Below are 14,914 nucleotides of genomic sequence, written 5' to 3' on the forward strand. Positions count from 1 at the left end.
TTCATGACGATACGTGTCAGTCATGTATGATAGAGGTTGCTACTACATGTAGGCTTTCTTAAAGGGAGGGAGTCGTCGGAACTGCGCCTGTGCGACTTTCTTGTTCATAATGTATTTCAGGCGCCATATCTAGATGCATCACGTCAACATAGATGCAACATTTAAATTTTAGGATGTAATCATTACAAACACGTTTTAATATTCATCATTTGCCAAGGTACCTTGGATACAGTACCTATATTGGTCGCCTGGGTCCCATACGACCTTATGAGCGCAGTTCCGACGAAGCCCCTCCCTTTAAGGTACGTGGTGCCTCGGAACAGACAATCAGACTCTCAAACTTTCACAATACTTTTTAGTCTACCACTTGTTAGGGCTCATTTTGAAGCTCGTAGAGTAACTAAAATTTTCAGCGGGCTTATTTTTCGAAAATCGAAAATTTAATTTTCCCCCGCATAGTTAACACAGAGAAAGCCGCCATTTTGAATTTTGAGAGTCGGTAGGTATTGGGTAAATTGTTTCTCTGGAACCAAATTTTGCATGGTGAAACTTGATTTTTGTTCATGGTTTTGAAATGAATGATCCAAAGTTTGGTCAGGGAAATTCTGAGCAAAAGTTGAAGGTTTTCGATTTCGATTTCTACCTTAAACCAGGGTATTGCTTTATTTAACACCGTAACAGACCACTAACCACCGTGTACCTTGGAAGATTAAGAAAGGTTTACCAGTTGAGTGATCTTGATAGAATCCATCAGATATCGGATTGTAAATTTTCTTCAACTTTTACCCCATGTCCTCTACTGCAGCCATCAACTAAGTTGCATACCGGGAACTTACAAGACGTGAGTGGAGGTTTGAGTGAAGACACAGACAGACAGACAGAGACGGAGAGAGAATTAGCATGTTCTCTCGCCATACTCACTGCTGTACCCAGTACGTGTTAGTCGGAAGATTCCTATTGCCGCCTCACCTGGCGCAGTCAGAAACCTGTAAACTGAGCAGGTCATGTCTCATGTCGCACTGTCATGTGCCGAAATTCTGTTATTCAATAATTGTTCAACCTAACTTTGATATTGTACTCGTCGTACATCTAATAGCAGTTACAGCATTGAAATGAAACCAAATACTTGTCGATATACTGAAGATGTGCCGCGATTATAACTATTTGCTGGGTTTTGACGTTGACTTCCACCTTCCATGCGCCGTTGACAAAGCTTTGAGAGTTCAAACAAGTTATGAAATTGGTCACGGCGCAAATCTAACTTCAGTGAGGGAGACCGTGATGTTGACAGAAACTGATAGACAAAGATAGAGGGCGCAATAGCAAGTTCTGTCTCTGATAAGGGGGAGAACCATTTGATTTCTGGGGAGGGGTATGGAGGAAGTGGGTATGGGAGCAATTTTTTTTTTTCCAGTCAGAGTGAAAGCAATTTTTTTTCTACTGTCAGACCTGCATCATTTTTTTTTCAAATGGAGTATCAGTGCAATTTTTTTTTATTTGTCATCAAGTTTGTAATGTGTTATACCACGTCACTGGTTCACAACTGTACCTATAAATAACTTGTTCTGTGCAAGTAGAAAGAACTAGCAGTTTGTATGAACGATGTCTTCCAACCATACTTCTGCTACTTAGTTTTTTTATGTACAAGAGGTAACTGGGAAAATATCCCTGAGGAGCTAAATTATCTGGGGAGTGCTGTACTCCTGACCCCTGTGAATTGCTTTCCTTTAAGCCATCAGAGTAGTACTAGGAACCAGAAGATTTCATAGCTGTACTTTAAAACTCATTATTTTATTTATGTTGTTCAACTGATATTCATCAATGTCTTGATGAGAAAGCCAGTGTTTCACATATCACAGGATGTACTATATATTCATTTTAAATTGCAACACACGAAAATAAAATGGAAATTCTAGTATATATTTACAACTTATATTATAGAACACTTTTCTGGCAAAATCAACTCTGATCAGTACTATACCTGGTTTTCTTTAAAACAGTCAATTCCTTTTAAGTTCTCAGGGAAGATGTTATCTTTTGTGGTCAGAGAAACAAGGCTCACACATTGTATTTCATTATATTTGTTGTTCCTCAAATTTTCATTGTCAACTTGTACATCTATCTAACATATTTATATGGAGAGAATAATATATTGGTTTTAACACTAGTTTATTGACTCCTGTCTTGTGGTTTTACATAAGTCAAATAGTCCCTTTAGATAGTGCCTATGCCATTGAGATATTGCAACAGAAATCGTGAAACATTTCTTGGGTCAGAAAAGGGAAGGAAAACATTGAGTGCACTGAGGTGTAAAGTAGACCTATGTAGTGCATGCTTTATATCATCAGTACTGGATTAAAAAAAAACATCAGAATAGCTTGCGGTAAAAACATTTGCGCCGCCTATGGCGGCGCGCCGGCAAAGAATACATGAGAATAAAGTTTCCAAATTTTGCTCATTTCAGGTGCATTGTGACAATTTTTTTTCACTTCTGTCAGTTATGACAATTTTTTTTCTCAAGCCATTACAGGATCATTTTTATTTCTTCCATTTCACCTGGTGACAATTTTTTTTCTCGAAATCCTCCATATCCCCCCGAAATCAAATGGTTCTCTCGAAATCCTCCATATCCCCCCGAAATCAAATGGTTCTCCCCTAACGTATATTAAATAGTTGGCAGGTTGGCATTTTCACATTAGCTCGACCTACAGACCGTGATTCAAGTCTAGTAACATATAAACTATTTAAGTCATGTGTTCTTCCAACATAGTCACGTGTCACGAGTCAACATAGTTGCGATCTGTTGAACAATAATTGGGGTGCCCTAACTTTTGTGCCGCAAGCAGCAGTATCGTAATTGTTTTGTATGTCTGTAGTGTTATCAATGTATGTCTAAGGTACATTCTAATCTCAGTGATCTTGAAGAGATATTACGACTACGTGCAATAATAATTATTGCGGCTTATGCCGGCCTGGTTAGTAAGGTACCTGGTACAGCTCCATTACCATAACTTCGCTGTGTTGTTCAAGGTCATTAACTCCACGGGAAATATCGGCATGCAATGTGGCTTCGCTTCTGGTTTACTCTCATGCCTGCGAACTCAAAATTTCAAGGTCTTGCCCGCAATCGTGTTCTAACCGTGGATTGGGCTATTTATCCGGTCGGTTGTCAAATGGTCGCAATTGAATCACGATAACGATTAAAACTAAGTCGCCCGGGCCCATTTTGTCGTTCAGAGGCAGTTTTCGAGAGTTTCCGTCAAACCGGAAGACTCCGTGAAAAGCCCTAATGTCTTTAAACATAGAATCTTCACGTTCAGTCATAACACACATTCTTATCAGTGGAGTCTGTCTATTTATGACTAAGATAGCTCTACTTTCTTGCAGAATTCAGTGAAATACTCGTGTAAGATCTGGGCAGTATTTCTTCATTGAAATATTTGTCCTTGTTGTCAGCACCACCATCGCAACAACCATCATTATTATCATCGTCGTCGTCGTCGTTATCATCATCATCATCATCATCATCATCATCACAAACACCACCACCGCCACCATCTTCAGTTATCGCCATAATACAATGACTGAAATAAATTTCCATCCCATGTCTCTATGTACTTGATCAGAAACGAGAGTCGAATTTAGTATACTACTAATTTATACCGCCTGCACAGTCGAGTACCCAGTACTGTGTTCAGTTCACAAATGCACTTGCAATATGTTTGTAGCTGTACGAGACATATAACACTGAAATCACCCAGGCCGTTTTGTAGAAAAGTTGCGATCATTTGATTTGCAACGGATATGTTTTCTTTCCAAACAATTTCTAGCGATGACTATTTGACGAAGATACGAAGACTGGGTACAAAGTCCAGTACGAGCATGCGTGGTGCAATCCAAACTCCTGGAGTCGTCAGGTCGACCAAAAAACCTTCGGCCAATTATGTCGGTGTCTGCTGTCTGACAGAAACCTTACTCGATGAAATTTACTCTTCGGTGAGAATGATGTTGTTTGCTACGGACGAAATGCGACCTCTGATGTGACCCTTTGACTGGAGAGCATTTATTAAACAGCACAAAGAGGATTGCGTGCGAACTAAACCTACTCTGGCAGGACATGGCGTGCGAAAAGATGTAAATTAAGCAAACTGCCAAAGAAGGCGCGACTCTTTCATGTGGGACCAAATCTACCGAATTTATGACTATTATTTACAGTGAACAAAAAGGTCCTGTGTTTACCCGGGGTGATGAATTCGGTGGCGGCTTAAAGGCACCATTCCGCCGGTGTGTAGATGTCAGAACTACTACCTTTTAACCATGTCAACGATGTATCTGCTGACTTCAAAGAACTGCACCACAGCCACCTGTGGGTCCATGCCTATATCTTGGTAAAATCAACGAAGTAAAGCCCTGAAGCGTGGAGCTATGTAAGGTTTGAAATATCAAAGCCTGTTTTAGAGGCGGTCTGGTTACCTGCAACTTTTAACCTGATCACTGTTGTGTATACGTAGTTAAACTACAGAGAATGACGGCTGTATGAGATGTGATATCAATTGTCTCCTGCATTTAGTCATACGAAGGCTTTTCTACCGTGGTGCGTCACTTTCAAGCACGTTAGCGACGTACATCTCATTTAATGTGACGATGGAGCTTTCGAGTTTGAAACGCAAAAATGAGATTCTAACTGTAATCCTGATTCGGCGAGAATTTATTCAAATGTCATCTACTGCGTACTTTACGTTGTTCCTCTCTTTGCCAAGCAACCAATGGCTGATTCTGTTATTTTGACTTTCAAGGTGTCGGTACACATTCAGTCTGGTCAGTGACCATGGTACCAGTGTGCTCAGCAGGCTGTGCCGTGAACGCAGAACTTGAATATTCAATAATAACGTTCAGTTACATTGCAAATACTAACAGGCCGAGTATTACATGCAGAAAATTGGACAATCCGACGTGTGTGCCTTGCCAAACAGAAGAAGGTACCTCAGCTGGTACATACACCAAAAAAGTAATCACTTTATCAAAGCCTTTGGTCAGCCTTTGGCAGCTTTTCTCATGTTAGTCAACAAACAATTGCCGGTGTCTGCCGTCGTAATGTGAGTTCACTATCTGACGTACGTAGAATAGGAGAGATTAGAGCGACCTTCGAACAAAGTTGAATTCAGAAAGTCTAGTGTATTGAAGAGTTCGATATGAGTAAAATAAATATCTTGGCATAAGCAGAGTGGTTCTGTAAGCTAATTTACACGAATGGAAATAAAGGCGAATATAAAATGAATAAATAAACAAACAAATAAATATCGGCGCGAATAAGATACTGGAAAACACACACGCAGTGTATTGTCATGTAAAAAAAATATCTGAATTGACGTGAAAAGTATAAACAGCCAGTAACTTTATACTGAAATATTACATTTTACCGACCCTGCACTTCATACAAGTCTTCACTTGTTCCGCTGACAACGTCGCCGTTGAGTCGGGAACAACGAATTAGCGTACCATAGCAGCATGACTTGAAAATTACTATTATCGCCTAAAGAGCAAGTTTGGAGCGGCAAACGTCTTTATACCGCGACACTCTGAACGAACGCTTGGTTTTGAGGGCAGGAAACAGTTGAAGGGCCGGACATGGGAAGGTTGCTTTATCGTGTTGCGATTCAGTCAGTGTGCAAAGATATGTCTACTTCGACCGTTGTCGTATGAAGTATTGAGAATGTGCTTATAGCAATGTAGGGTATCCGGTGTGTATTCTAAATAAGTGAAGTGTTTTAAGATAATTTTTATTGTTCCCCCAAATAATCGCAAGGTTAGCACTCGAGAGTAAGCAATTTCCTAAGTTACGAGATTCATTTGACAAACAAAAACTACGAGATATGTTGAAGTATGACTTTGCTCTATTCTCAAAACAGAATCTGGTCTAAAACAGTCGTGAATTTTCGTAGTTTCTTTGACCTGCCATGGGCCGCCAAAAAAAACTCTTTTGGTTTAAAGCGACATCCGCGTCTGAAACGAATCGAAGGAAGGTTACAATGTGCTACAAAACATCGTAATCTGAATCGGAAAGACTTTCTCTAAATCCAGTCACTGCAAGATCGTCAATTTTTACAAACATTTGGTTTAACTATATTTTGACTTTTGCTGATACTCGCTGATTTTGTCAGTGAACCAAGTTAACCAAGTTGATTCAACTATCAGCGAAAACAGTGAGATAAATGCCTTCATGGTACGTTTTCGAAGTTAATGCCCGTTCAATTTACAGTTCAAAGCAGTGGTGACTGTTTTGAAATCAGAACTTGTCCAATCAACAGTGTTCTTCTCACAACGGAGGTACGAGTAGGTTACTGAGGAGAGAGTTCGATGACAGCATTCGGGCGGAGATTGTTTTTTCTTCAAAGTAGGCTACAACTGAGTATCTCCACCAGTTCTTCTACAAACCAGCATTTTTAACCAGGGATTTATCACGAAGGTTTAGTTCAAGGTAGTATGCACCTCGAAAGTGAAAGACTTAAACTTTTGTTCAAACTTTCCTTAAGGAATCTTTTATCCATTCTCTTTCAAAATCAAGAATAAAAATCAGGGGTCACCTTGCAAAGTTTGGTACAAGAGAAACAAATAACCCAAGATTTACCGATATTTACAAAATGGCCGCCATCCCTGTGTTAACTCTGTGAAGAAAAATAAAGTTTTCGAATTCCGAAAAACTAAGCCGGTAAAAAGCTTTCTTACACCAAGAGCTTTAAAATGACACTCCACAAGTGGTTGATCAGAAAAGAATTGTAAAAGTTTGAGAGTCCTAATATCTGTCCCCGAGTTGCGTTCTACCTTAAAACGAATATTCAGACATTAAGATGGTCTCTTACTTCAGTATAGCAGAACCCTGTGTGTGTGTGCAGTGCCGGACAAGCAAGATCGTCACGGTATGCTACCAACCACATCAACAATAGCGAAGTTTCCCTGTTTTATTTCACTGTACAAATGGAAAGGTTAATTCAAAATTTTCATGATAAAAGAAATAAAAAATACCAACTATCATTAATATTTTATAAAATACACGATGGATGTAACTACGATATAAAAGTGAAACACAAACGTTATGTTGCCTGGCAACTTTTTTATGTGTAAAAAACTGAAAACAGCAAAAAACTGAATTTGTACCGAGCAAATGAAAAAAACTGATTCCTTACAAACGTCGGCATCGAGCACCCGACGGAGCGTCATCATGATGAACACGACGGGGCCGTGCGATCTTGGTAAAACTATCATTGCGCCATGTAAAGGCATATGAAATGTCATTTTCGAGTTAACCAAGAGTTCATTATATTCGGCAACATCAAAATAGCAGTAACGTTGAAAGATATGTCCATACGTATGAGATAGTGACAATCTAATAAGCTAAGTGTAAGGCTCCATATCTAAAGATTGTCTGCGAAAGATACGACATTCTCTTAAGGTTGTACACCCCCCGAAAATTAAAGACTTCAACTTTTGCTCAAACTTTTTTAAGCAAACTTTCAACTGATTTCATTCAAAATCACGAATAAATATCGGAGGTCACGATGCAAATTTGGTACCAGGGAAACAAATGACCCTTTATTTGAGATTCAAAATGGCCACCATCCCTTTATCTCTATGCGGGAGAATATAACGCTCGATTAAAAAAAAACTAAGCCGATCAAAACTTAATTTACTCAATAAGCTTCAGAATTGTAAAAGTGAGAGAATCCGAATATTTATCCTCAATGCGCATGCTCCCTTAAATGGGAATAATGGCATCGTTTAGAGAAGAGTTTAGTTTAACAGAAATCAAAATCCTCGGATTCTGTCAGCTTTCTCGTATTATCCAGGTAGTTTTAAAGAACCTGTGAAATGTTGTTCACGATTAACTCGCAATTTCTCGTCGCTTGACGTATACTTTGAACGGGCGTGGTCTCAGGGATAATCCAAAGCGACTGCCTTCCGCCACACCTTCCGATGTCTCTTTGAATTCACACTGGTGAATTAAAATGGCAAGCAAAAGAAATAATTCTAGTTTTGCCAGGTATTCACCGAGGCACTTGCGTCGCCCGACCGAGAATGTGGCGATATCAGCGGCAGCGTTCCTGTCAAAGTGTCCCTCGGGTGTCAAAAACCTCTCCGGGCGAAACTGCTCCGGCTTCGGCCACTTGGATGGGTCATGGTTGGCCGACCACAGGTTGAAGTATACGACAGTGCCTTTGGGAATATTAACCCTGCCAATTTTGTGTCATTCACAGTCGCATGCGGAAGACCAAACGGAGCGACAGTACTGTGGCGCAAAACCTCATACACGAACGCATCTGTATACGGCAACTTGCTTCGATCGGCCAACGTGGGGAGCCGATCTCTGCCGATAACCTCATCTAACTCCTTTTGAAGATCTCTCTGAATGTGCGCGTTTTTCACGAGATATTGTAACGCCCAGTGAATGCACGTTGCCAGAGTGTCGAAACCGGCACCAAAAATGTCTTGCACGGTGTATAGAACTCGTTTCTCGGTGATTCCCAATCGTTCGATCTCCCCCGGGTCCATCTCCTGGCTGACACGGAGAAGATTGTCCATGATGTCGCGTTGCACATTCGGTTGGTAAGTTGCACGGTGATCATGCACTCGTTTCTTTATCCAACCGGACAGTTGTTTTTGCATGTCGGCCAGGGCCTTCGATTTGGGATTCGGCAAAAGTCGGAGCCATGGCATGAAGTCTACGGGGTTTGCAAACCCGCCGACACTGTCGTTGAATCGATCAGCGAGTGTGACGACAGTTTTAATGTCTTCGTCGGAGTGGACCCGCCCCTTGCCAAATGCTATCGAACATATGATGTTCGCAGTTGATATTCTCGCGGCATCTTGCGGGTCTGAGGTATGCCCATCTTCATTGTTGTTGTCTGTGAGTGTATTTATCAACCGTTGCATCTCCACTGTCACCTTCGCTTCGAGATTTTTCAGTTGGTTGCCGCTTGTGTAACGCTTTAGGGCATTCTCTCCGATCCTGCGGTGAGCTTTCCATGTTTCGCCGTAACGACCAAAGGACAGGCTGACTCCATCGCTAATTCCCTTGAAGGAATCGAAATCTGGTCTGTCGGCAAAATCAGAAGACTGCTTCCCCAAGGCTTCCTTGATTCGTTTTAAACCGTTGACGATGACCACTGGTTGATTGCCGAGGTAAATTCGAAAGACATCGCCGTACGTTTGACGTAAGTCTGTCAGGGTGAGGTGCGGGCTGTCGCCAAGGCGAGGAAAATGTCCAATGAGTGGCATGGCCCAGGGACCTGGTAGTTTCCTGATTTGAGGGTTTTCCTCGTAGATGTACTTCCATACCGTCTTCAAGACAAGCGTCAACGTCACAAAAAGAAGAAAAGTGGTGATGTTGGCGTATAGCGTAGCCATCAGTCCAGGTGATGCGCGGTCGGTTATACCCAGCATGGTGTCTGTGCCGTCGTGACCAAGTGTACAGTTGTCTTTTGCTACCCGTATGGGCTAAATGATGGTTCGGATGAGACGATTGGCAACCGAAATGCACAACGGCTGAAGGTTCGTGTCTACTTGGAGCTGGTGGTACGTGGGCCGGAGCACTTTGACCCCTGGCGACAGCTTTGCGTGCAAAAGTCCCGAGCATCTATTGTTCCTCGAGGAGAATTGCGTGAGGGGTATCGCCCAGGACAGAATAGTTGTAGCGTGTGTTTACCGTGGGGTTGTAAAGCCATGCACAAAGCGGCCAACTTGATTGGCTATTGTGAATCGTCAGAGATACAATGACTTGGCCACGGAGTGTGCTTTTTATCAACTTTTTGGGCCCTCCGATTGTAACCGGACAAATGGTATTATACCATTCGGCTAGAACTGGTGCATTGTGGGAGATAATTGGCCTTATATTCGCCCCATCCGTTTTTTGTCTGCAGTTAAATGATCTAAGGTCGTCCTTTTCTCTACTGTGTTTAGGATCATACAATTACCATGCAGAGCGGTACAATCGGAGTATACGGGGGTTCTCACGTGAATTTTGACCCTTGACCTTGCGGTAACGGCAAGCTAAATAACTCTATTGAAACGCCTGGAGATGATTTATTTTTTCGGGCGCCGACCACAAAAGCCGACAGTGGCACTTACGGGATAGATATGCGGAGATTAATATCGCTCGGGCTTTGCTATGCAAGAGTGGTACTTTGCGTGTTAACGAATGTAAATTACCTGGCCCGGCTCCATACAAGACCAGCAAAGGGTTACCCGGCCAAGAATGTTTGAGGCGGTGTGGATAACGAGTACGGAGCAGTTTTCGAACTGGTTAAATCTCCGCGACAGCGAAACACTCCCTTTGCTCACAACTATCCGGCTGTCTACCCATTGTCGTCCTTCATTCGATGACAAAAAAAAATCGGCCAAAACTGCAGGACATGCAATGTTCCGTACCAACAACAAACCGAAAGTCCCTGTGCTAGGAGACTGAGAACAAGAACTTCACAATGTACCGCGACTTTTTTCATCACTTAACCATTAAGTCGGAAAAAGACCTTTTCTTCAGCTGACAGCTTCATACAGAACTCAGCACTTTAACCACTTCGGTGGTGACTTAAAATTGAAACTGCTGAATGTAAGAGTATAGGCGTGGCTTGGGAAAGAATCGATTGTTTAACGAACCTCGACGGCTTCAAATGAACTTTGGCATATATTCTAAGTTCATATTATCTTCACTCTACTGATACAATGTAATATTTTTTTTCTCTGACATACACATTGATTGAACGAAATTTTGCGATCTTTATTTATTTGAGTGACCAGTGATGGATAGTTCTCCTTGGATTTTTTCGACAATCATGACTTCAGTGAAAGAAACCGACCATTCATCTTCAAGTTGTTAACCTCTCAAGCAGTTTGCAATGAAACGAAACATTTTGACAGCTTTTGAAAAAGTCGGCAAAAGTGGTTAGTTTGCCGATCGTCCAGCGTTTTTGGTTTGTCCGGCATCGTTAATTCATCGGTTAAGTTTCAACTTATATTTTATGGAAAATTAGACAGGCTGTTCCTCCATCTCGTGACTCTACCTGTAGAAAAGACCAGACAAATGACTGTCATACACAATTAATTCCCTCGCCTTCAAGGCGCAGTCAGGACGACAGTGCTTACAGCGGTGGTACCGTTCGCACCGCTGACTGGAAAATGGCCACGGTCCCTGTCATCACATTGGACAAAATTTCTAATAGAAATGAGCTGAAAGAGACTTTCGACTCGACGCTATCAAGTAAATGTGTATGGACCTCGAACGATAGAAAACGTGCGTGGCATACATAATGTCGCGGAGAGCAAACTTGCCAGACTGTTCTGGGTGGATACCAACTTATCAATACGTCTTTTGTATATTTCTCTCACATTTTGGAGGATTCTCACTGACAGCAGTTGCGCATGACACAAGCCGGACAAAACTATATTCTTAACACTAAATGGACATAGAGAAAAAATCGTTCGTCTCATTTTTTATTTTACACTTGAAAGCAAATGGGTTTTCACATATAGGAATATGTGTTGGTGCGAAAGAGTGGGGAAATGATACAATCTTAGAGCTGTAATATTGTTCGTCGCATTTAAGCAAAGCCGATATTTCGTAGGGAGGGGGTAAGGGTACGGAGAGTTTCATGTCAAACGCAATAGTCTCGTCATTAAAGTGCTGTTGATTCACAACCCATTGGCCCTCTGATTGATAAAATGACCAGACTCATATCGTGAAGTAGGCGAGAGTAAATTTCCCAAGCAAATTATGTCACCAACACCACTCTGTTCGTGTAGTCTCACACCCATTCCTGACACAAGCTTCACTTTTCAAGAATCGGTCCGAATGAATCGCTTCAATGGAGAAGACCCTGAACTGTGGCATTTTTTCGCCGAGTTTTTCGTTTTAATTCTCCGTGTTTGCCGTAGTTTGACCCGGGGCTGAAACTTTGAGACAAGGTTATTGATGCTGACTCCTTTATGGGACGTTTCCGTGCCACGGGGCTATTAGCATGTCTTTACATACAGCCTATAATAACGTGTTGTGCGTATAGAGCCACAACACGTACGTTCTTTTAATATGTTGCCCCTAAAACCACTCCAAATAAATTGTGTCTGAGCAAATACATTTAACCCGCCAACAACAAGCCTGGTGCAGCAATGTTAGCAAACGAGGACTGACCTAGTTTTGGTTGACATCTTGCCTCTGACGACGTTATGATCGTCATAAAGTGGTTCGATCTTTATTCTGGAGATATGAAGTGATAACTCGAAGAAATGAATGTTTGTGCGTGTGTCGGTTTTTTGTACGTTCAATATTGAAGAGAAGTTTGCTGTCGGGGTGCCGTATCCCCGACTAAGGAGGCATACTGTGTTGGTAGATTGAAATGCCTGTTTGTGCATGTGTGTGAAGGGGGGAGTGGTTGAAATCAGCGAAATACAGAAACAGTAAGTTGAATGTCGGGAACGAGCAACCTGACAATGCCATAGCAAAAGATGGAAAGTTGGTAGTGAGCGCCAATTTTGCCAGCCTATTTCGGTCGTATTTTGATCTTTGCAATAAAGTTAGATATCAAGGTAGAACGCGCCTCGGGGACAGATATTCGGACTCTCAAACGTTTTTCAATTCTTTTCTGATCAACCACTTGCGGGGGTTCATTTTCAAGCCCTTTGAGTCAAACTTTCACCGTCTTACTTTTTTGAAAATCGAAAATTTTGTTTTTCTCCTTAGAGTTAACACAGGGATGGCGGCCATTTTGAATTTCAAATATCGGTAAATCTTGGGTAATTTGTTTCTCTAGTACCAAAATTTGCAGGTGACCCTGAATTTTATTCTTGATTTCGAAAGTGAAATGGTTGAAAGATTCCTTCAGCACACTTTAAGGGCGAAAGTTTCACTTTTACTTTCTAGGCGCATACTACCTTAACTGAGGTGTTTTAAATGTGTTTATCAAGAAAACGTATTATGATGATTTAACAAATTTCGCCAAAATATAGGACCTATCAAGTTATAATATGAAATCCAAACTTTGCGATCACAACATAATAAGGAAGACATACGCTTTCCAACATGTGCATGTATTGGAGTACAACTACATCTCCAAAGACATTGTAAATACAAATCGCAAAAATATCATACGGCAAAAAACAAGAGATGAAGGTTATTCTAAGGGACAACTTACGGAGCGGAATGACCGGCTTAGGTAGACGGGATATAAAGGATAATGTAAATGGCCAGCATATAAAGCACACTGATTGGTTCTGTGTGGGTGTGTGTACATAATCCACGAGTGATCAAAAGTACAGTCGAACCACATTCTATCGTCTTCGAGGACGAGGGCGCGACCCATATTCTCCATGGCAAGCCGATCCTTGCTCTGAACGGGTAGCACCTTCTCTCAAAGTTCATCGACACTCAAATCTGATGACATTCATCGTATATACTGTACTGAGTGTGTGTTTTTTTCGTCTTCCGTATCTCTAAACATGCGACGAAACATTAAGAGTCACCAACCTCGACAGAAACATGCATGATCAATATTTTGAAATAAAATCTGTCAATTTCCAGTTTTCTTCAAAGTTCAGTTTTCGCTATTAATACGATTTTTACAGGAAAGTGGAGATCACGTATCCATCAAAGAAAGTGATAATTAAATTTAACCAGCATTAGTTTATCGTAGGTCAACAAAGCTGTCATAATTCAAGTGCAAACACAGTTAACAGTGTCATTTAATAAATTGAATACTTAATCGTCAAGTCTTGTGTTCTAGACTTTAAAATTGACACATCATTTATGATCTAGAATTATAGTTGTGCCCGAAAAAATTCCACAAGTAAAAAAACGCGTCGTTTTGCTTCAATTTATTGGAGCGATGGTAGCATTGTTATGTTTTACATGTTCATTGGCCGACATATCTTTCTGTACCCTGAAAGTCATAACGTGGTCAAATTAGCCGGTAGGTCACTATCAGCATTTTGAAAACGCTATTTTTCTTGAAGTAACACGACAAATGTCTTTGCGTACAACTCCTCACACTCCGAACGGTGGCGTCGCTCTCAGTACTGATCACGATTACGAAGTTTGCAAAGCGCCACCATGACGGAACCGTGGACCCATTACTGGACATATAATCATCACCATCACAATATGTTCATCAAAACATCTGAGTTATTTGCTGTCGCTTTTCTTGTTGTGTACACGGATATTGAGTGACTTCGAGTAGGAACAATACCAAGCTGTACCATTGTTAAAAGATATTATTAATCCAGTCCAAAAACTAAGAGTGTTACGTTTTGTTGCTTTGTTTTTTGTGGCCTGTCTGAACTTTTTCAAATATCGGCGGATCCTTTGTGGATATGAGTTAGTTGAATGTCATGCGGAATGCTTTCGTTACCGACATGCAGAAATTCTTCTTTAACTTCAGTTTAACATGTGAAAGATACGTAATAAAACCGTCTCATACTCATACAGATGTGTAAAGTGATGTTAGGAGTTAGCGTCAGAAAATGTTGTCTCTCTCAATGAAGCAGAGGGGAGTACTCGGCCATGTAATGGCGTTTCTGGGTACTCCTAGCAAAAAAATACAAGGTGCACAGATGCGGACAAAAGATGCCAAAATGGCTGAATTTTCCTGGGTTTTTTTTACTGTCGAAATTCAAATAGGTAAAGTTACTTTGCAGATTTAGCTTCTATTCAAGTATGTAATTGAACTCGTTTTGACATATACAGCCAGCTAGCAGGTCAATTTTTGGATGGAAAGCCTCCACAGGTAGGTAAGCTTTATTCCAGTCCAAAAACTAAGTGTGTTACGTTTTTGTTGTTTTGTTTTCGTGGCCGTGTCTAAACTTTTACCAACATCGGTGGATCCTTTGTGGAGATGAGTTAGTTGACTGTCACACGGAGTGCTTTGGTTAACCA

General features: G+C 41.2%; 1 protein-coding gene across 1 annotated transcript; it reads right to left on the minus strand.

The window, feature by feature from the left end:
- Positions 1-6,923: 6,923 nt before the first annotated feature.
- LOC139151185 (cytochrome P450 1A1-like) lies at positions 6,924-9,908 on the minus strand. Its single transcript, XM_070723782.1, is given in 2 exon segments — positions 6,924-8,226; positions 8,229-9,908. Coding segments are annotated over 2 exon segments (1,557 nt in total). The 5' UTR covers positions 9,439-9,908; the 3' UTR covers positions 6,924-7,879.
- Between the last annotated feature and the right edge of the window lie 5,006 nt (positions 9,909-14,914).

Source organism: Ptychodera flava, chromosome 15 (genome assembly GCF_041260155.1).
Source record: "Ptychodera flava strain L36383 chromosome 15, AS_Pfla_20210202, whole genome shotgun sequence".
Taxonomy (NCBI): domain Eukaryota; kingdom Metazoa; phylum Hemichordata; class Enteropneusta; family Ptychoderidae; genus Ptychodera; species Ptychodera flava.